Raw genomic sequence first — 24174 nt, forward strand, 5'->3', positions numbered from 1 at the left:
TATAGAATTAAACTTTCAAATGTTTACAGATTTATAATAAAAAAATTAATCATAAAGCAGACCTAAATTTTGTAATGTTAAAATGTCATCTGAGCATTTATGCATAGCAATAGCAATTTTTTCTTCTCCATATTAGCAATTAATTGATTGAGTATTCAGCTCTGCAAATTAATCTAATTAATTTTTAATACAATATATTGAATAGAATCAAAATTTATTTGAATTCATTTTAAAGCAACTATAAAAATGTTTAGTTAGTATTTTACCCTGGTAATTCTAATTTAATTGAATGAAACTAAGTAAAATCTTAATATATTCAAAATAATTTTCAAATAGATCTTTCACTAGTTGGTACAGTAGAATCTCATTTTAATGGATCTCTCAGACTGCCAAAAATCATCCAGTGTTTTGAAAATCCATTATATCATGAATAACAGATTTCTCTCAAACCCAGGAAAATATCCATTATTTAATCCCTTACACTTAAGAAATACCTGTACATGAAATTATTCAGTTCCTTGGGATCTCTGTATTTCTTTAGAATAAAGAATATATGTTAAAAGATCGTATATTATACTGTTCATATATACAATATAGCTGTCAGAAGCTGTATATACTGTATGCACAAAAAGAGGGAAATTACATATGCATATTTCACTTCCTGGTTTTTTTGTGCTCTGAGCAGTAAAGGGCCTAAAACCATAAATAAATAAATAAAGCACTTTCCTTGACTTCACGATTTGTTAAAAAATTCATCCATCTTGGTTTGTTTTGATGTCACTTTTCTGCCTATTTTCTGGCAGTTTGTTGTTATCAATATCATGTACAACCTGTTCATTTATGCTGAAACTTGTCAGGAAGGTTTTCACAACTTGGAAACACTTGATGGCCTTGCTAAATTTTGTTACTACACTTGAATCAGTGTCAGAATGTTCACTAGCTGACTCCTCCTCAATTGTATCAGCTTGCTGATTTTCTTCATACAATTCTTCAACTGTACATATCCTAGATGTAACAAATGCATCATTGAACTCTATAAATTCTCAGAAACATCTAAATATTAACCAAATATTAAAAAACATGAAGTTTACAATAGATGGGGCTAGAAAAAAAATCAGTTATTCTGAGAAATCTGTTGTTCCAAGATCTGTTAAAATGAGATTTTACTGTATATTTTTATATCAAATGAGGTGATAGATTTAAGATAAATAAAAGTAGTTTAAAGTTTTTAAAAGATTGTTTAGCTTTGAAATAGAATTAGTTCTCATTTAACAGAAAGTAAGTTTATAAATGTTTTAAGCACATTTTGAATAGTTATATAATTAATTTTTATCAAAAAAATTGTTTTTATTTGATCAACTAATGAAAACTGTAATTAATTAAATTTGGTAAGAAATTTAATTGTAAGAAATAATCATTTTCTTACATAATTGTTCAAAACATCAAGCATTAATTAATTTTAAAGTATATATGTAGTAATTTGTTTTTGATATACTAATTATATTTTTTAGTATTAATAATTTGAATATACAGTAATACCTCGACTTACGTGAACCCGGAGTTACGCAATTTTCAAATCTCGTCGATTCGTCTTTTCTTTGAGCGTCACGCAACGTTTGATTACTCATTCTCCCATACTATTGTTCGGCTTACCTGTTCGACAATGTCGCGTGGAATCGACACATAGCTACAATTTATTTTGTGTTATTTATTTCTGTTTGTCATTTATATCTACGGAGACTTGAGAGACTCTATGTGGTGATTTCTTGTAACCGTAACCGAATCAAAAGACAAGATAAGATTAACGAGAACATTTATTAGCTTACATACATCCGACTTGGATTTTACACAAATTGGGAAATTATACCCCGACTTACGCGAATTCGACTTACGCGGTTATCACTTGGTCCCACCTATCGCGTAAGTTTGGGGTATTACTGTACCAGTCTTTCAGTGCAGGAACATGTCATGTCATTTGAAGAACTTAGAGCCTAAATCTATAATATTTTTTTAGAACAAAGCTTCTCATTAAATGTACAAAAACTTTTTATTTCATTAATATTAATTTGTTTTTTACTGCATTCTTATTCTTTTCTGTAAAATTATTTGTATTCTATGGAAGTTTGTCTAATAAGGTTGTCTCCATTATAGGCTTATAGTTTAACTTCTTCCATTTGACCATTCAAACAAAGAAAATATTATGAGGCTAATAAAAACTGTATATTGTTTATATTTATTTTGTCTATTCAATTCCTTCTTAGTCTACTGTATTGTGTTAATCTATATAATTGTAAAAATTAATGAACTACATTATGAAAAAAGTGCCTTTTTTTTAAAACTCAATCCTAAAACATCTATGCATGGACCTGATATCTAATAATTATTTTCAAAGTCACTGTCAAATGGAAACAGGTTTTCAGAAAAATTATAAGAAATTTACAGAAATTGATATGTAGGTGACAGAAATAAATTATTAATGTGAAAGATTAGTAACAAACTAAAATTCAATAAATTATGATTTTTTTTTTTTTGTTATAAAATATTTTAGCTATTTAAATCATATATGAATTTTTCACAAATATTCATAGTTATTTTTTAAAGTTATAATCTGCATTAATAGACAAAAACAATATTCACTTCACCTGGGAGTGATATATGGCAGAGAAATTGCACTTGTTAAAAACATGTATTTATTAAAAATTGCCAGTACTTTCGAAGACATGCAGCTTTCGTCATCAGGCAAAAATCGAACACAGACTTTAAAACATATGTTGCATTTATGTTATATTCTTATCTTTTTAAAATTCAGTTAAGGCATGAGATTGGAATATTAAATATTCAATAAAAATTGGAATAGTGTAATAAAAATGTGATGCATGCAAAATTATCAATAAAATAAAACTCCCAAGTGAAGATCTTTAGTATCTACAAAGTAAAATGCTTAAATAATTCTATCCATAAATACGGAGTATTGATGGTAGGGGTATTACAGGGTGGAAGTTGGTGAAAGTGATGCAATATAAAGATTTTCCCATAAGAATAGTCTTAGTAATCTAGTGTTAGTCTAAAGGGAAGTTGTAGCCATGCTCTAATACTCTTTTTGAAAGCTCAGTTATTAGTTTATTATTGGCAATATCTTCTTGATGTTCTGCTACCCAAACTTGCAACATCCTAGATGTGGCTCCAGTGTACAGTACATTAATGTTGTTTCTAAAACTGGTTCTGCAACAGAATTGTGTAAACCCCAATTTTTCATATATAGCAATGAGTCCCTATCATTACATAACAATCTACATAAGGTGGGCTGCAGAACAATAACTGTCCTCTTCTTGAATTCAAGAAAAAGAACCTGAACATCAATCAACTTGAATATTCAAGTTAAGTAAAAGCATTTAAAAATAATTTTTAGATCATTCTGATTAAATCATTTATTAAATTAGTTTTAGAAATATCAAAAATGAAATTGAATTATGGCTGTAAAATCAGTTCTAGAAGTTGTGTTGTTAAATTTAAATAATTGAATGATTATTAACAAGCAATTATTTATTCTGACATCATCACAATACTGGGCTGCTATTTTTATTCATATATTTTAAATTAAATTAATTAAAAAAATGTTCTCCACCTCAAATTAGTACTGTAGTGTCTTGTCCTTGTACATAATACTTTTCTGTTAGACAACTAGCACTACTCCATTGCTGTCCAGCTCCTTTCAGAAGAAATTTTTGAATTAAAATAACACGACTTGAAGTTTGCATTAGAAGTTCATATATAGTTAATTGGGGGCCGCCTGTCCCTAAGGTTTCCATATCTGGTCTTGAATTTCATTTATCTAACACTGTTCTCAGGATTAAGGAAAGGCAGATGAATGACAATGGGAATTTATAGCTCTACAATTTTTTCAAATTGTAACCCAATTAACTATAGAAATTCTTATGTTGCACTTATTTTGCAAATAATAAAATCTATTAAAACAAGAATTTTTTAATAGTTTAAATGAAGGAGAAATGAATTCACTATGTATAATGTGCAGAATATTTAATATATTTGCAGAATATATAAAAAATCTTTATGCATATTTATGAAAATATTCTTGTACATACAGTATGTATAACACTTTTAAACAAAAATTTTGTTACAGCTACAAATAGAAATTATAACCTCAAGCAGAATGTAATAAAAAACTGAAAAACCTTACACAAAAAAAAATTTCATAATTTTTTTTAAAATTAAATATTTGTTTCAAAATATATTAAGTAGAAATTATTTTGTGTTTATTTCAATTATCATGTTTATTATTTTAATAAAAATAATATTTGTAAATATTTTCATTAGGTATTTAAGCTTTGAAATATGTATATGAAAAAAATATAATGTTTGTTATAGGCAAATTGTATTTCTTAATATTAATTTATCATTAATTGGAAATCTCAATCTAATTCAGGATGAAAACTCTTATGGAAAATTCACAAAACTTTTTAAAAATTCATTACTTAAATATTTTCATAACAAAGCTGTATCATTTTCAAAAGTGTTCTGCTTGGAATCACTATCAAATTTATAAATTATTTGTTTGTTCTATTGTTAATGAGTTGCTAAACTGTGTTCAAAAAATCAATTCAGAAGCATAATTAAAATTACAGTTTGATTTTATATATTAAAGGTTCTTGTCTTAACATACTTTATTAAAGATAAATAAATATTTATATGAAAAGAAATTATTAAATAAATAATTTTTCATAATGTAGTTATTTTAATTGTTTAAATTTGGTGAATATATGTATAATTGGATGTGTGTTTCTAAATCCCAATATATACCAGTATGAATTTCTTGAAAAAATTAGTCTAAATACTTCAGCTTTTAATTTCTATTTGTTAATTAAATTATTAATAACTAAAAATAATAATATAAAGTATGCAGATGCTTTGGAAGATGAAATGATTTTTATTTCTAAACATTTAAGTAATGAATATTAAAATTTAAGATATTGTTAGAGCTGGTGATGACTTATTACTAGGTGATTAATTTTGAAAAATTTAAGAATGCCTAATACAATTAATTTAAAGAACTATTTTAAAGTATTTATTTAATGAAACTATTTAACATAATTTTTAGGTAGTTAACAATCATTGTATCTATATGTATTTGAAATGAAACTGTTAGATGTTAGATTTCATACAAATTGATCTTCAGAAAATCAGAGGATTGTATGTGTTAAAGATGTAAAAATTTGAATGAAATTGTAACATAATTTTAAAACTTGAGATTTAACAAATTATAGATTAAAAAATATGTTGAATTTTAAATTATATTTTATCAACCTGTTTAACTTTGAAATGAAATAAATTTAAAATATGTAAAAACAAGTTCTGAAATATTTATATAGCCATTCAATTTTTGTCAACAATCTGTTGTTAAATTTATAGTAAGTAAAAAAAAAACAAAAATTGAAATTTTTTTTTTTATATTTGAAATTTTTTGTTTCTTTTATTCAATGTAACAACACTTTTTTTTAGTTATTTATAGAAACCAGAAGAAAACAATACTTCCAACTTCCTGAAAATATTTGTATAGAAACTGAAGAATGTTAGTTTTTCCTTTTGAATTTATGTTTTATACATATGTGAGACAATAAATTAATAACTTTAGACAGTCAAATGTTTCTCAAAAATTAAAGATATTTTTTATTTTGATAATTAAGTTACTAAAAAGTAAAGAATATTGATACAGTCAATATTGAAATGGAAAAAGTTTATTGTAAATTAATAGCAGAATTAATTATTATTATATATATAGATCACATATATATATATGGGCATAGGAGTTAGCACTGTGAGTAACCATGAATGGTTATATCAAAGATTTAAATGTCTAGAATCAAAGAATCACTTGTAGGTCTGTGCAATGTCTTTTTCTTTGTACAAGAAAATTTGTAACTCTACTGCTGTATGATGTCACAGGAATGTGAAAAACTAACATTACAAGTTCAAAATAACATAATAAAGGATTTACAACAAATCTTCTTTGTGCAATGGCTTCACTGAAAAAGAATAGAACATTCAGATAGTGTTCCAATACATTGCTTTCTTACTCTAGGAAAAGCATTAGACAAAAAGAGTTAATGTTCATTTCTTTTATAAGCATTTGCAAATCTGGTTTGTTCTTCTAGACAATTAAAATATCATCCACATACTTAGTATATAAGCTGGGTGATATGTAGAAGGACTCTGTTTTCAAGTGTTCTTACAATAATTTCACATGGTATTCCTGAGAACTGCCCATTGATACACCATGCTTCAACCAAATGCATGATCCCCACCAAAATAACATAAGAGAATATAAGTAAAGATATTTGTATACTGTACCATGAGAAGGTACAGTACACAAATACTCTGTACTCTACCTAGTTGGAAGTATACACTTTACCCAGGCTTTGAGGCAGTCATGCATGCCACTGCCTTACTCATCAAAGAGGACTTCACTGCGCAGCAGGTTTTGGAGATTTGTGAAGTCTTACTCTTTATCACAGAACACAATTACTTTAGCTTCAATGGGAAGATGTACCTACAAAAACAAAGTGTCCCAATGGGTTCTCCACTGTCTGCTATATTAGTGAAATTGGTCATGAGACATGTGGAGCACAGGGTCTTTAGTTTTCTCATAGTAGCTTACTCATTGGTATATTTGAGATACGTAGACATTCTTTTGGCATGGCAGGAAGCAGAGAACTCTTTCCTGGCATTAGAACATTACCTCACCAGCATATACCCATCCATCAGTTTCACCTGGGAAAAAGAAATTGGGGGAAAAATTGCCTTTTTTAGACCTGCACATCTTCAAATCCCAGGGAAATTTGGTTTTCTCTTATCTTCCACAAGTTTGGTAATATTCTCTCCATAATACCCACCACTGCCTACCAGCCACAACAGTACGTTAACGCAGCCATAGCCCCCTTAATCAGAAGGGCCTTTTTAGTAACTTCCACACAACACCTTATCAACACTGAGCTAGAGGCCATTCGCACAGCGGTATGCTCATATGATCCTGCCACATACAACCATATTCAAAACAGAGTTAAACAGTCTCTCTTCCCTGCCAATACTTTGCAGAGGCCAAGGGACTGGACAGTACTCTGTCCTTCCCTCCCATTTTGTGGCTGCCTCACAGCCCGGATTTGCTGGATATTTAGGCAAAATACATTTCTCTTACCCATAGCCCCACGCCAAAGTCTGAGAAGACCCTTATGTAACGACAGGGATGCTGTTTCCATCCTGGAAAAATTGGGTATATATTCCATTCCCTTGCAAAACCCAATATGAAGGCTATACACCTGTTATATAGGCGCGACCACCAGAATGCTGGCCAATCGCCTATCTGAGCATCACCATTCTGTCGCGGTGGAGAATTGTCATACCAAACTATCCACATTGGTGGTGCAGCACCACCACACACTGCTTTGGAACTGGGTGGTGATACTCAGACGTTGTGAGGAAGGGGCCTGGTCCTCACCATGCTGCTGTCTCCTTGCAACTCCCCCACCCTCAAATTACCCAAAGTTTGGATTAATTTGTACAAACGGTTAAAAAACAAAAACATTAGTTCTGCATCTACCCCCCCATCTCCACTGCAAATTAAGGTGCATGCACATCGATATTATGCATGTTTCAAATTAATGTTTTAAATTTACTTATTCTTAATGTTATGTTATGTTCCAAATGGCTAAATACCATTATCGTTTAAATTTAAACCTGTTCGAAATCTGTTCGTTTTTAATTACTGCTTGAGGATGACGTTCATATCTACGTCAAAAGTGCTAGCCAGAAATAAAATATTTCTTAAAAAGCTCCTTAATGCCTTTGGTGTGAATTTTCGCTTGAGTTAGAATAAAGTGCTTTCCTCAAATCTAATATCTGAGGTATGGAGTGACCAATCTTAACGAACAAGACTGATCACTAAAGTGTTTGCAAGTATTACTGCATCAAAATGTAGTACCAATGGATATAAAGATACCACATCAATCTTATAAAATCAATACTTGTGGGCATGGAGGAAAGATCTTTAGTGATGCCTGTCTTGGCATTGAGTGCAGAACTAGTTACAAGGCATTAAAGAAGAAATATGCTTTGCAAAAGCCTTTTCTAAGTAATATGTTGGATGGGACCATTTGTTAACTAGCAGGCACAGTGGCCATTCCGGCTTGTGTATCTTGGCCTCAAAAAACAGTCTAGGACATGCCACATTTGAAGGAATATTAAGAGGACCTAGAAAAGAGGCTACCACTCATGGAAGTGCACACATCCTCCAAGTCTTTCTTAGGACAGTCACTGCTGGGTCTTTCTGTAAACTTACAGAACCAGAATGTTCTAGAAACTCATTGGTTCTAGCCAGAAAATCATCACTCTTACAAATAACACTTCTTGTCCTTGTTTAAAGTTATTAGTTTCAGATAAGGACAAGAAGTTTGTTATTGAATATTCAAACATCTTGCGTCCTTTGCATAAAGCAATTTGTGGTGAGAAAACTCATGGATTTTGCACCACAATAATGCAGCTGCTCATAATGCTCTTGTTCGTGAATTTTTGGCCAAAAATTCAACAAATCAGTTTCACAAGCTCCCTATTCATCTGATATGGTACTGTGTGACTTTTTCCTGTTTCCATGACTAAAATTTCAGCTTTGTGCACACTGCTTTTGAGTTGATTGATGTCATAAAACACTGCTGTGAGTCGAAAGAAGTTTCATGAAAATGAATATTTAAGCCTAAACAATTAAATTCAGTTATTACTAAAGAATTTTTTTTTTGTTTTACACTGTAGATATGTAAGAATATTAAGATGATGATTACAGAATTTGATATGAAGATTGGCTTAGGTGAAAATGAATATTCTACAGTTGGACTTATCAATGACTTACACAATTATAAAGCAAAAAGTCACATATTATAAAATGGAACTTTTTGATTGGACACTGTTTAAAGTTTAAGATGTGTTCTGACAACTCGTATGTAATTTTGATTTTAAAATCTACTATACAATAAGATTTTATGATGTTCTATGTAAAAAGTTTTGTCAATTGATCATATAAAGCATTGCTCGTTTATCATAGGTTATCATAGGTGAAAACAGTAATCATGTTGCAGAGTAACTGACCATGAGGAGATGTACAAATTTGTACATACAGATACATTAAATTTACTAATTGTAGCTGTATATTTTTTCAGTTAATGNACACAATGAGGAACTAACAGTGCAGCAATATTGAAAAAAATTTAACATTCTTGATGTTGTATCCTTCATTGACACAGCCTAGAAAGCTATAACTAAAGCTTGCCTTCTGAATGGATGGCACAAGTTATTTCCTGACACAGCTCCAGACTGGTGGGTTTGAAGATGATCATATGACTTGACTCCTGAACAGGGCAAGGACATTACCTGGGGATTAAATTCTACTGTAAATGTTATCCAACCATAAAGCAATATCATTACATGTGTTTAGAAACTATTTGGTGGTAATATTTGGTTAAGTTGGAAAGCAGCTTCAGGTCTTGGGATGAAACCCATTTTTCCCATAATTTCTATTATTCATTTATCACTGTTTTGCTTATCATGCTGATTTTTGGAACCAAATCCCTGTGATAAACGAAAATAGATGTAAAACATTAATATAATCATATTATTTTATACTTTTGTTATTTTATTTCCATAGAAATCAAATAATAAAGATATAAAAATTAGCACAGAATAAAAGCATTTAAATCATTTGTTAGCCTGAGAATGGTTGTTTAAAATAACCAAAAATGTTTGCTTAATTGCATTAAAGTGTTTATTTGCTGATTGAAAAAGTTATGGTTGCTATTTTGACTGTTATAAAAATAATATGTAATAAATACTTATCACAATCTCCAAATATACAAAACTTTAGTTTAAAATACGAAATACAAGATACTTGCTTTTCTCAAACAATTTACTTTTAAAAACTTAATCTTTCAACACTATTATTTAAATATTCAAGCTCAAACCTTTTAATTAGCTATATATAGACTAATACATATAATTAAAAGATTGTAAACTTAAATATGAAAATTCATTTTTATAAATTAAAACAAACAAAGTGTAAAAAAGTATCATAAAAAAAGAATTTTATTTATATGGTAAAACAAGATACAGGTTGATAATCACAGTAAAGTCTGAAATTTTTTTTATGATTTATGAGGAATGTGAAATGGCTCTGATAAATTAAAACTACATATATACTTTTTACTATAGTTTTAGATGTTGTTCATTTAGTTACAATTACTGTATATGTTAAGTTTCAAATATTAAAAGAAAATTAGTACCCTGCTTCCATCAGCAGTTTCTGATCTTGGAGAAAGAGCCAAAGCTTGAAGACAGGAAGTCCATGTATTTGGATCCTTTACAAAAGAATAAAAAATATTTATACATATTTAGTATTATAAAAATTTGTTATCATAATTTTAGAATTTTATTATTATTGTCTAAATTAAAAGCTAAGGAAATTATTTTGTTAATTTAAATTAGTTAAAAATAATCACAATTCCTTTTAGTACAAATAAGGAAGATAACTACTTAAAATACCAGATTCAATTTAATAAAAAAGGATGTTAGCAATATAACCACAAGGATTAGTATTATAAGCATGAGCTTTGCAAAAGCAAAAACATAAAAATCTGCAAATAATTCTATCAGTTCTCATATTAAATTGTTTTTATAATAAAATTTGTAACATTAATTTTCATAGAAATATTTAAAAATTTCAAATATTTTTGTTTAAATATCTAAAATGTAGGAAAGATTATCATATAATTATATTATGGCATCCATTTTTATTAAAATTACGAATAATAAATTAACTTTACTGAAATTTATTTATTTCATACAGTTTGTAATTAAAGTAAACATTTTAGTTTAGCAATCACTAATTATAAAAATTTTGCTAAATTAAAATATACAAATAAAACTGATGTTATATCAGATATGATATTATATTAATGTTTGTATTTGGTTCCTTTGAGAACATTTATAGATTTTATACCATTAATAAATATACTCTGTAGCAAAAAAAACTGACATAGCTTAAAGGTAAGCCATGTGCAATATTAATCAAATTATGCATATGGAATGTCAGTAAAAAATAAACTTCATTACATCACAGCACAAGAATACATCATTGAAGAGCACTTTCATTACAAATGTTACAAATCAGAAAATGGAAAATCAGTCTGGCAATTAATGCAAACTGACCAATGTGAGATGGCTTTACAACTTACTAATTTGCAATATTTGTGATGAAACTTTTCTTTAATAATATATATCCCTGTGTTGTGATGTAATAAGGATTTTGTCTTTTCACCACCATTCCACAAGAAGAATTTGATTAATATTGCATGCCGGCCTTAACATTCATTGATTTTTTGCAATAGTGTATTTGAATTCAAATTCTTTAAAATTATTTTGAATTAAATTTATTATCTATGCAATTTATATGACATTAATATATAAAAATAAACAATCATTATACTGCACTAACCTTATAATGCTTTGCAGTTATTTTTAGAACATAATACAAACATTTTCAGTCCACCCTAGGACCTTCTTCAGGTGGAATTCTAAAAAAAATTTCTTCTAGTGTGATCAGACTTTGATTTAGTCTCCGATGCATTCTAATTTTGAATGCTTTTATTTTCAAATTTACCTTTTAAAATTTTAAATTTCTAAAAATGTGCACCTGTGTTGGCTGTTATAATGTCAGATCATACATAGCCTGCCATGCCTTTGAGAGTTGTTTTTTTGTCCTTTGATTTAGCCTTTCAATCAATTTTAAGGACAAAAAACAACTCTCAAAGGCATGGCAGGCTATGTATGATCTGACATTATAACAGCCAACACAGGTGCACATTTTTAGAAATTTAAAATTTTAAAAGGTAAATTTGAAAATAAAAGCATTCAAAATTAGAATGCATCGGAGACTAAATCAAAGTCTGATCACACTAGAAGAAATTTTTTTTAGAATTCCACCTGAAGAAGGTCCTAGGGTGGACTGAAAATGTTTGTATTATGTTCTAAAAATAACTGCAAAGCATTATAAGGTTAGTGCAGTATAATGATTGTTTATTTTTATATATTAATGTCATATAAATTGCATAGATAATAAATTTAATTCAAAATAATTTTAAAGAATTTGAATTCAAAATACACTATTGCAAAAAATCAATGAATGTTAAGGCCGGCATGCAATATTAATCAAATTCTTCTTGTGGAATGGTGGTGAAAAGACAAAATCCTTATTACATCACAACACAGGGATATATATTATTAAAGAAAAGTTTCATCACAAATATTGCAAATTAGTAAGTTGTAAAGCCATCTCACATTGGTCAGTTTGCATTAATTGCCAGACTGATTTTCCATTTTCTGATTTGTAACATTTGTAATGAAAGTGCTCTTCAATGATGTATTCTTGTGCTGTGATGTAATGAAGTTTATTTTTTACTGACATTCCATATGCATAATTTGATTAATATTGCACATGGCTTACCTTTAAGCTATGTCAGTTTTTTTTGCTACAGAGTATATTTATTAATGGTATAAAATCTATAAATGTTCTCAAAGGAACCAAATACAAACATTAATATAATATCATATCTGATATAACATCAGTTTTATTTGTATATTTTAATTTAGCAAAATTTTTATAATTAGTGATTGCTAAACTAAAATGTTTACTTTAATTACAAACTGTATGAAATAAATAAATTTCAGTAAAGTTAATTTATTATTCGTAATTTTAATAAAAATGGATGCCATAATATAATTATATGATAATCTTTCCTACATTTTAGATATTTAAACAAAAATATTTGAAATTTTTAAATATTTTTATGAAATATTTGCAATTAGATTAATAATGTCAAGATGTATTTCATCTCATTTAATTAAACCAAATAGATCATCATAATATATTGAAAATACTAAAAGAAAAACTATTTTTATTTTGGAATATAAACAATTATATGAAGATATTAATATAAAATCCATCCAATAAACAAAGCATTAATATAAATATATTCCACTAACCTTATAATGCTTTGCAGTTATTTTTGGAATATAACACAAACATTTTTGGTCCACTCTAGGATCTTCAGATGGAGTTTTAGAAAAAACTTTTTCTGGTGTGATCAGACTTTGATTTAGCCTCCGATGCATTCTAATTTTGAATGCTTTTATTTTCAAATTTACCTTTTAAAATTTTAAATTTCTAAAAATGTGCACCTGTGTTGGCTGTTATAATGTCAGATCATACATAGCCTGCCATGCCTTTGAGAGTTGTTTTTTTGTCCTTTGATTTAGCCTTTCAATCAATTTTAAGGNATTTTAATAAAAATGGATGCCATAATATAATTATATGATAATCTTTCCTACATTTTAGATATTTAAACAAAAATATTTGAAATTTTTAAATATTTCTATGAAAATTAATGTTACAAATTTTATTATAAAAACAATTTAATATGAGAACTGATAGAATTATTTGCAGATTTTTATGTTTTTGCTTTTGCAAAGCTCATGCTTATAATACTAATCCTTGTGGTTATATTGCTAACATCCTTTTTTATTAAATTGAATCTGGTATTTTAAGTAGTTATCTTCCTTATTTGTACTAAAAGGAATTGTGATTATTTTTAACTAATTTAAATTAACAAAATAATTTCCTTAGCTTTTAATTTAGACAATAATAATAAAATTCTAAAATTATGATAACAAATTTTTATAATACTAAATATGTATAAATATTTTTTATTCTTTTGTAAAGGATCCAAATACATGGACTTCCTGTCTTCAAGCTTTGGCTCTTTCTCCAAGATCAGAAACTGCTGATGGAAGCAGGGTACTAATTTTCTTTTAATATTTGAAACTTAACATATACAGTAATTGTAACTAAATGAACAACATCTAAAACTATAGTAAAAAGTATATATGTAGTTTTAATTTATCAGAGCCATTTCACATTCCTCATAAATCATAAAAAAAATTTCAGACTTTACTGTGATTATCAACCTGTATCTTGTTTTACCATATAAATAAAATTCTTTTTTTATGATACTTTTTTACACTTTGTTTGTTTTAATTTATAAAAATGAATTTTCATATTTAAGTTTACAATCTTTTAATTATATGTATTAGTCTATATATAGCTAATTAAAAGGTTTGAGCTTGAATATTTAAATAATAGTGTTGAAAGATTAAGTTTTTAAAAGTAAATTGTTTGAGAAAAGCAAGTATCTTGTATTTCGTATTTTAAACTAAAGTTTTGTATATTTGGAGATTGTGATAAGTATTTATTACATATTATTTTTATAACAGTCAAAATAGCAACCATAACTTTTTCAATCAGCAAATAAACACTTTAATGCAATTAAGCAAACATTTTTGGTTATTTTAAACAACCATTCTCAGGCTAACAAATGATTTAAATGCTTTTATTCTGTGCTAATTTTTATATCTTTATTATTTGATTTCTATGGAAATAAAATAACAAAAGTATAAAATAATATGATTATATTAATGTTTTACATCTATTTTCGTTTATCACAGGGATTTGGTTCCAAAAATCAGCATGATAAGCAAAACAGTGATAAATGAATAATAGAAATTATGGGAAAAATGGGTTTCATCCCAAGACCTGAAGCTGCTTTCCAACTTAACCAAATATTACCACCAAATAGTTTCTAAACACATGTAATGATATTGCTTTATGGTTGGATAACATTTACAGTAGAATTTAATCCCCAGGTAATGTCCTTGCCCTGTTCAGGAGTCAAGTCATATGATCATCTTCAAACCCACCAGTCTGGAGCTGTGTCAGGAAATAACTTGTGCCATCCATTCAGAAGGCAAGCTTTAGTTATAGGTTTCTAGGCTGTGTCAATGAAGGATACAACATCAAGAATGTTAAATTTTTTTCAATATTGCTGCACTGTTAGTTCCTCATTGTGTGTGACAGTGCCTTGCCTTACCTTATGTATTGCCTCAAAGGTAAGGTCGAAACTTAAATGTGTCCATTACTTCCTGGTCCATTGGCTGCAAAAGTGAGGTTGAGTTAGGCAGTAGATAAATAACTTTGATCTCATTCTGGAGATCATTTAAGTTGGTAGGGTGGCTAGAACAGTTAACTAGGAGAAGAATTACTTCAAAAGCAATATTCTTTTTATCACAGTATTCTTTTACCTCAGCATGGAAGTAGGTCATAAAACCACTCTTTGAAGATCACTTTTGTTATCCGTCCATTTTTGTTAGCATGCCAATGCACAAGAAGAGTTAACATGCTTATGATTTTGAAGGCACGAGGTTGGGCAGAGGGGTGTATAAGCAATTTAGCTTTGAAATCCTCAGCACTATTACCACAGAACAGAACAGTAGACTCCCAGTCTTTAGCCATTTTGAAGCCTGGCATCTGGACTCCTCTTTAGCTACATAACTTTTGTCAGGCATACATTTCCAATAAAGGGCTGTCTCATTTGCATTAAAAAACTTAGTATGGTAAATATCCACCCTCATGCACTACTTTAAGAAATTCATCTGGGTAAAGATTAACAGCCTCTGTGTCAAATGAGGCTGCTTCACCTGAAACAACTTTGCTTCCTAAAGTATATCTTGCAATAAATTTCTGAACCCATCCATTGCTATCTTGAAAAACATATTTGTCTTTATTATCAACATCATTGTGCTCAACCAAACTCTTACATATTGCCTTAGCACATCTTTGGAAACATTTTGTTGAAAGGAAACTTCTTTCTGTAATAGTCTTGCATCCACAAATACACACCCTTTTTCATGGGTTGAATGAATTTCTCTATGTAACCTGGTAATATCACTAACTGATCTGGTGAATCTTCAGTGAAAGCTGTCATTACTTTTTCGTGCACTTTGTAAATAGAATGAATGGTTGATTCATTTGCCCACAGAACCAAAGTTTCCACCATCACGTATTTTCTTTATTATATCTACCTTTTCTTGTTGAGACTACACTCATCTATGGCATTTGTTAGGTCAGGCACCTTCATATTTTTCTTGTTCACTGGTGTCATGTTGAAGGGTCTGAAAATACAGTATGTTTCACTACTTTGTAAAAAAATAGCCTTGCAGCACAGTGATAGCTAGTGCATTCTTGGAAGCTGAGCATGATGGGTGTTCGCTGTGCTGCTGTCTCTTGTGGGTCATCTGTTATATCACAGCTGTTTGCCGACCTGTGATAACACAGATCAGCAATAAACAAGGCCATGATAAAAGAGGATAGATGTACTTAACTTTTATTACAATTTTTGTTTTGAAATTAACACAAAATTTGATATTTACTCTAAAATAATTGATCAATTTCTACCTTTATAGAGAAAGCATTAACAAATAATAAGAATTTCTATTCTAATTATTTCTTAGTTTTTATCATATAAAAGATGAGAAAGCATGTAAAAATTATAATTTATGTTCATTCTAATATGAAAATATTAAGATATTTGATTTCAAAAAGCCAAAAAATTTAACTCTAAATCAGAGAATTAAATTTTTTGGCTTTCTGTTTGATTTTCTTTCATGCAAGGCGTGCATAGATGATGTATTTTCCATGGCCACTACTGTATATAAAATTACAAAATATTAACTTAATCTTAATGTATATTGAAAACTTTAATAGTTTTATATTGAAGCAACAATATTGCAGAAAACAACATAATGAACAAAGTATTTTCGATTGATAAAAGCAAGAAAGCATAATTAAAAACATTTTAAAATATCTTGATTTATTTTGTATTTTAAGATACAGGTAATCCCCGTATAACACGGTACTTTTATAGCACGGATTTACTCTGACATGGTTCGAGAATTGGGAAAAACCCTTGTACAACAGGAAATGTAATAAATTTTTCACAAAAATTATTATTTTCGTGAACTATTAGTACTTAAGTATGTAAATTTTTTTCTTCTCGCCTTCTGTCGATACACGTGGTCCTTCTCGAAACTTGTTTCAATGTTGCCAGATCGTGACGCTTCTGCTTCTGATGTTGCCGAATGTTTTTCCTTTATTCTGTACTTGCTTTATTCTTCATNGTATGCAGATGCTTTGGAAGATGAAATGATTTTTATTTCTAAACATTTAAGTAATGAATATTAAAATTTAAGATATTGTTAGAGCTGGTGATGACTTATTACTAGGTGATTAATTTTGAAAAATTTAAGAATGCCTAATACAATTAATTTAAAGAACTATTTTAAAGTATTTATTTAATGAAACTATTTAACATAATTTTTAGGTAGTTAACAATCATTGTATCTATATGTATTTGAAATGAAACTGTTAGATGTTAGATTTCATACAAATTGATCTTCAGAAAATCAGAGGATTGTATGTGTTAAAGATGTAAAAATTTGAATGAAATTGTAACATAATTTTAAAACTTGAGATTTAACAAATTATAGATTAAAAAATATGTTGAATTTTAAATTATATTTTATCAACCTGTTTAACTTTGAAATGAAATAAATTTAAAATATGTAAAAACAAGTTCTGAAATATTTATATAGCCATTCAATTTTTGTCAACAATCTGTTGTTAAATTTATAGTAAGTAAAAAAAAAACAAAAATTGAAATTTTTTTTTTTATATTTGAAATTTTTTGTTTCTTTTATTCAATGTAACAACACTTTTTTTTAGTTATTTATAGAAACCAGAAGAAAACAATACTTCCAACTTCCTGAAAATATTTGTATAGAAACTGAAGAATGTTAGTTTTTCCTTTTGAATTTATGTTTTATACATATGTGAGACAATAAATTAATAACTTTAGACAGTCAAATGTTTCTCAAAAATTAAAGATATTTTTTATTTTGATAATTAAGTTACTAAAAAGTAAAGAATATTGATACAGTCAATATTGAAATGGAAAAAGTTTATTGTAAATTAATAGCAGAATTAATTATTATTATATATATAGATCACATATATATATATGGGCATAGGAGTTAGCACTGTGAGTAACCATGAATGGTTATATCAAAGATTTAAATGTCTAGAATCAAAGAATCACTTGTAGGTCTGTGCAATGTCTTTTTCTTTGTACAAGAAAATTTGTAACTCTACTGCTGTATGATGTCACAGGAATGTGAAAAACTAACATTACAAGTTCAAAATAACATAATAAAGGATTTACAACAAATCTTCTTTGTGCAATGGCTTCACTGAAAAAGAATAGAACATTCAGATAGTGTTCCAATACATTGCTTTCTTACTCTAGGAAAAGCATTAGACAAAAAGAGTTAATGTTCATTTCTTTTATAAGCATTTGCAAATCTGGTTTGTTCTTCTAGACAATTAAAATATCATCCACATACTTAGTATATAAGCTGGGTGATATGTAGAAGGACTCTGTTTTCAAGTGTTCTTACAATAATTTCACATGGTATTCCTGAGAACTGCCCATTGATACACCATGCTTCAACCAAATGCATGATCCCCACCAAAATAACATAAGAGAATATAAGTAAAGATATTTGTATACTGTACCATGAGAAGGTACAGTACACAAATACTCTGTACTCTACCTAGTTGGAAGTATACACTTTACCCAGGCTTTGAGGCAGTCATGCATGCCACTGCCTTACTCATCAAAGAGGACTTCACTGCGCAGCAGGTTTTGGAGATTTGTGAAGTCTTACTCTTTATCACAGAACACAATTACTTTAGCTTCAATGGGAAGATGTACCTACAAAAACAAAGTGTCCCAATGGGTTCTCCACTGTCTGCTATATTAGTGAAATTGGTCATGAGACATGTGGAGCACAGGGTCTTTAGTTTTCTCATAGTAGCTTACTCATTGGTATATTTGAGATACGTAGACATTCTTTTGGCATGGCAGGACGCAGAGAACTCTTTCCTGGCATTAGAACATTACCTCACCAGCATATACCCATCCATCAGTTTCACCTGGGAAAAAGAAATTGGGGGAAAAATTGCCTTTTTTAGACCTGCACATCTTCAAATCCCAGGGAAATTTGGTTTTCTCTTATCTTCCACAAGTTTGGTAATATTCTCTCCATAATACCCACCACTGCCTACCAGCCACAACAGTACGTTAACGCAGCCATAGCCCCCTTAATCAGAAGGGCCTTTTTAGTAACTTCCACACAACACCTTATCAACACTGAGCTAGAGGCCATTCGCACAGCGGTATGCTCATATGATCCTGCCACATACAACCATATTCAAAACAGAGTTAAACAGTCTCTCTTCCCTGCCAATACTTTGCAGAGGCCAAGGGACTGGACAGTACTCTGTCCTTCCCTCCCATTTTGTGGCTGCCTCACAGCCCGGATTTGCTGGATATTTAGGCAAAATACATTTCTCTTACCCATAGCCCCACGCCAAAGTCTGAGAAGACCCTTATGTAACGACAGGGATGCTGTTTCCATCCTGGAAAAATTGGGTATATATTCCATTCCCTTGCAAAACCCAATATGAAGGCTATACACCTGTTATATAGGCGCGACCACCAGAATGCTGGCCAATCGCCTATCTGAGCATCACCATTCTGTCGCGGTGGAGAATTGTCATACCAAACTATCCACATTGGTGGTGCAGCACCACCACACACTGCTTTGGAACTGGGTGGTGATACTCAGACGTTGTGAGGAAGGGGCCTGGTCCTCACCATGCTGCTGTCTCCTTGCAACTCCCCCACCCTCAAATTACCCAAAGTTTGGATTAATTTGTACAAACGGTTAAAAAACAAAAACATTAGTTCTGCATCTACCCCCCCATCTCCACTGCAAATTAAGGTGCATGCACATCGATATTATGCATGTTTCAAATTAATGTTTTAAATTTACTTATTCTTAATGTTATGTTATGTTCCAAATGGCTAAATACCATTATCGTTTAAATTTAAACCTGTTCGAAATCTGTTCGTTTTTAATTACTGCTTGAGGATGACGTTCATATCTACGTCAAAAGTGCTAGCCAGAAATAAAATATTTCTTAAAAAGCTCCTTAATGCCTTTGGTGTGAATTTTCGCTTGAGTTAGAATAAAGTGCTTTCCTCAAATCTAATATCTGAGGTATGGAGTGACCAATCTTAACGAACAAGACTGATCACTAAAGTGTTTGCAAGTATTACTGCATCAAAATGTAGTACCAATGGATATAAAGATACCACATCAATCTTATAAAATCAATACTTGTGGGCATGGAGGAAAGATCTTTAGTGATGCCTGTCTTGGCATTGAGTGCAGAACTAGTTACAAGGCATTAAAGAAGAAATATGCTTTGCAAAAGCCTTTTCTAAGTAATATGTTGGATGGGACCATTTGTTAACTAGCAGGCACAGTGGCCATTCCGGCTTGTGTATCTTGGCCTCAAAAAACAGTCTAGGACATGCCACATTTGAAGGAATATTAAGAGGACCTAGAAAAGAGGCTACCACTCATGGAAGTGCACACATCCTCCAAGTCTTTCTTAGGACAGTCACTGCTGGGTCTTTCTGTAAACTTACAGAACCAGAATGTTCTAGAAACTCATTGGTTCTAGCCAGAAAATCATCACTCTTACAAATAACACTTCTTGTCCTTGTTTAAAGTTATTAGTTTCAGATAAGGACAAGAAGTTTGTTATTGAATATTCAAACATCTTGCGTCCTTTGCATAAAGCAATTTGTGGTGAGAAAACTCATGGATTTTGCACCACAATAATGCAGCTGCTCATAATGCTCTTGTTCGTGAATTTTTGGCCAAAAATTCAACAAATCAGTTTCACAAGCTCCCTATTCATCTGATATGGTACTGTGTGACTTTTTCCTGTTTCCATGACTAAAATTTCAGCTTTGTGCACACTGCTTTTGAGTTGATTGATGTCATAAAACACTGCTGTGAGTCGAAAGAAGTTTCATGAAAATGAATATTTAAGCCTAAACAATTAAATTCAGTTATTACTAAAGAATTTTTTTTTTTGTTTTACACTGTAGATATGTAAGAATATTAAGATGATGATTACAGAATTTGATATGAAGATTGGCTTAGGTGAAAATGAATATTCTACAGTTGGACTTATCAATGACTTACACAATTATAAAGCAAAAAGTCACATATTATAAAATGGAACTTTTTGATTGGACACTGTTTAAAGTTTAAGATGTGTTCTGACAACTCGTATGTAATTTTGATTTTAAAATCTACTATACAATAAGATTTTATGATGTTCTATGTAAAAAGTTTTGTCAATTGATCATATAAAGCATTGCTCGTTTATCATAGGTTATCATAGGTGAAAACAGTAATCATGTTGCAGAGTAACTGACCATGAGGAGATGTACAAATTTGTACATACAGATACATTAAATTTACTAATTGTAGCTGTATATTTTTTCAGTTAATGGTTGTCTCTTTAATCCAAAAAATATATCTCTCGGTAGACTATCTTACAGCAAGTCAGGTCCAGAAACTCTTTTATTGTATTTCCAATTCATATTCATTTCGAACTGGTTTCATTTTCCAGTTCTTCTTCAGTGCTCTATAATTACAATTACAGAATTATTAGAGATATTCAGTGCTCTAGAATTACAGTTACAGAATTATAATTACAGATATTGAGTTTACAAAAATACAAATTAAAATTAAAATGCATAGAGGTGTCAAATAACACAATGGAAACATTATTACTAGTACCTTTAAGAACTTTACACACTTCTTTTTCCCAAGTTACATTCATATGGTACTTGTATTTATCATATGAAATTATCCTTCTTTGTGTAAACTGTAAATTTCAGATTAAAGAGACAGCCATTCACATACAGATACATTTATAAGCATGATAAATTTTGATTTTTGCCAATGTAAATTTAATTTTACAATATATAATTACAGAATTAATTTAGATTTAATTGTCACACTTAAATGTAATTTTTCACAATAGTTTATATAATGTTTCCTAATAAGTTTATAATATAATATATATATCTCATATTTTCAAAATATGATAAAGTTTTACTGTAGCAAAGTTATATTCAAAATGAAGATTGCATATTTAATTGAAAATATTCTAGGAGATTCAAAAAACCAAATTTTAAAAAGTTTAATCAAGTGTAACTTGATATGAAAATTATTAATTTTTTTAAATTGAACATTTTTAGAAAAGGGACAAAAAAGAAATTTGTGAATATGAAAGAAGCTATTAATGAATACACAAGAGAAAGGTTATTATAAATTCAGAAATATAGAAATAGTTTAATATTAAGCTGATAAGGACTGAAAATATAACTATTGTCATAGTTATAAAAGTGGGAAAGATATTCTAGGAGAGAAGCTGAAATATGAGGATAGGGAAAACCCTGAAGGATCACAAGAGAAGTTTATAAAATGAAACTAAGAGAAAAGATCTGAAAAATATACACAGAATACTCATTGTTAATTCAATTCTGTATTTAAGATTGACAAGTACTTGGATTTATCTACTCCAACTAAACACGATGAATATTCTAATTATATAATTTTAACTATAAATTAGGATGCTATTAAAATTCTACAAAAAAAAAAAAATTTGTCCAATGGATATATTCTTAGTGGACAATAATAGTATACAAGAAAAGAAATGCAGGTCATAGTTAAAATGAAAGATACTAGAAAAACATACATTATAAACAATAACAGTTTAAAATTACCTTTATTGTAAGAATCAAAGAATTGTATAAGAGATTTTTCTCTAAAAATAGTTAATGTACAATAAAATTTATTATAATTATATAAGATGCTATTAACTCTTTACAGAAAAAAAAATTAGAGTTAATATCTAAATTTTCTTTGAATGAATTAAAACCTATTTATATTTAGTTAAATATTTCAGACTTTTATATTTAAAGTATTTGAATTATTGTTTACAAATTTTTAAATATTTTTATGAAATATTTGCAATTAGATTAATAATGTCAAGATGTATTTCATCTCATTTAATTAAACCAAATAGATCATCATAATATATTGAAAATACTAAAAGAAAAACTATTTTTATTTTGGAATATAAACAATTATATGAAGATATTAATATAAAATCCATCCAATAAACAAAGCATTAATATAAATATATTCCACTAACCTTATAATGCTTTGCAGTTATTTTTGGAATATAACACAAACATTTTTGGTCCACTCTAGGATCTTCTTCAGATGGAGTTTTAGAAAAAACTTTTTCTGGTGTGATCAGACTTTGATTTAGCCTCCGATGCATTCTAATTTTGAATGCTTTTATTTTCAAATTTACCTTTTTAAAATTTTAAATTTCTAAAAATGTGCACCTGTGTTGGCTGTTATAATGTCAGATCATACATAGCCTGCCATGCCTTTGAGAGTTGTTTTTTTGTCCTTTGATTTAGCCTTTCAATCAATTTTAAGGACAAAAAACAACTCTCAAAGGCATGGCAGGCTATGTATGATCTGACATTATAACAGCCAACACAGGTGCACATTTTTAGAAATTTAAAATTTTAAAAAGGTAAATTTGAAAATAAAAGCATTCAAAATTAGAATGCATCGGAGGCTAAATCAAAGTCTGATCACACCAGAAAAAGTTTTTTCTAAAACTCCATCTGAAGATCCTAGAGTGGACCAAAAATGTTTGTGTTATATTCCAAAAATAACTGCAAAGCATTATAAGGTTAGTGGAATATATTTATATTAATGCTTTGTTTATTGGATGGATTTTATATTAATATCTTCATATAATTGTTTATATTCCAAAATAAAAATAGTTTTTCTTTTAGTATTTTCAATATATTATGATGATCTATTTGGTTTAATTAAATGAGATGAAATACATCTTGACATTATTAATCTAATTGCAAATATTTCATAAAAATATTTAAAAATTTGTAAACAATAATTCAAATACTTTAAATATAAAAGTCTGAAATATTTAACTAAATATAAATAGGTTTTAATTCATTCAAAGAAAATTTAGATATTAACTCTAATTTTTTTTTCTGTAAAGAGTTAATAGCATCTTATATAATTATAATAAATTTTATTGTACATTAACTATTTTTAGAGAAAAATCTCTTATACAATTCTTTGATTCTTACAATAAAGGTAATTTTAAACTGTTATTGTTTATAATGTATGTTT

The 24174-nt window shown here is 28.9% G+C and overlaps 1 protein-coding gene across 3 annotated transcripts in view; it reads left to right on the top strand.

Annotated features, from left to right (window-relative positions):
- Positions 1-24174, top strand: part of LOC111625166 (E3 ubiquitin-protein ligase CBL-like) — a 179498-nt gene that overhangs the window by 92299 nt on the left and 63025 nt on the right. For 2 of the 3 annotated variants that reach the window (XM_023368216.1, XM_023368217.1), the window contains exon 7: positions 13832-13906. The exons of the other annotated variant lie outside the window; for it this stretch is intronic. In XM_023368216.1, the coding sequence (XP_023223984.1) occupies positions 13832-13906 (75 nt within the window). The remainder of the gene's footprint in view (positions 1-13831; positions 13907-24174) is intronic. 3 annotated transcript variants of the gene reach the window in all.

This window comes from Centruroides sculpturatus, unplaced genomic scaffold, assembly GCF_000671375.1.
Source record: "Centruroides sculpturatus isolate CEXI.00-Female unplaced genomic scaffold, Cexi_2.0 scaffold258, whole genome shotgun sequence".
NCBI classification, from domain to species: domain Eukaryota; kingdom Metazoa; phylum Arthropoda; class Arachnida; order Scorpiones; family Buthidae; genus Centruroides; species Centruroides sculpturatus.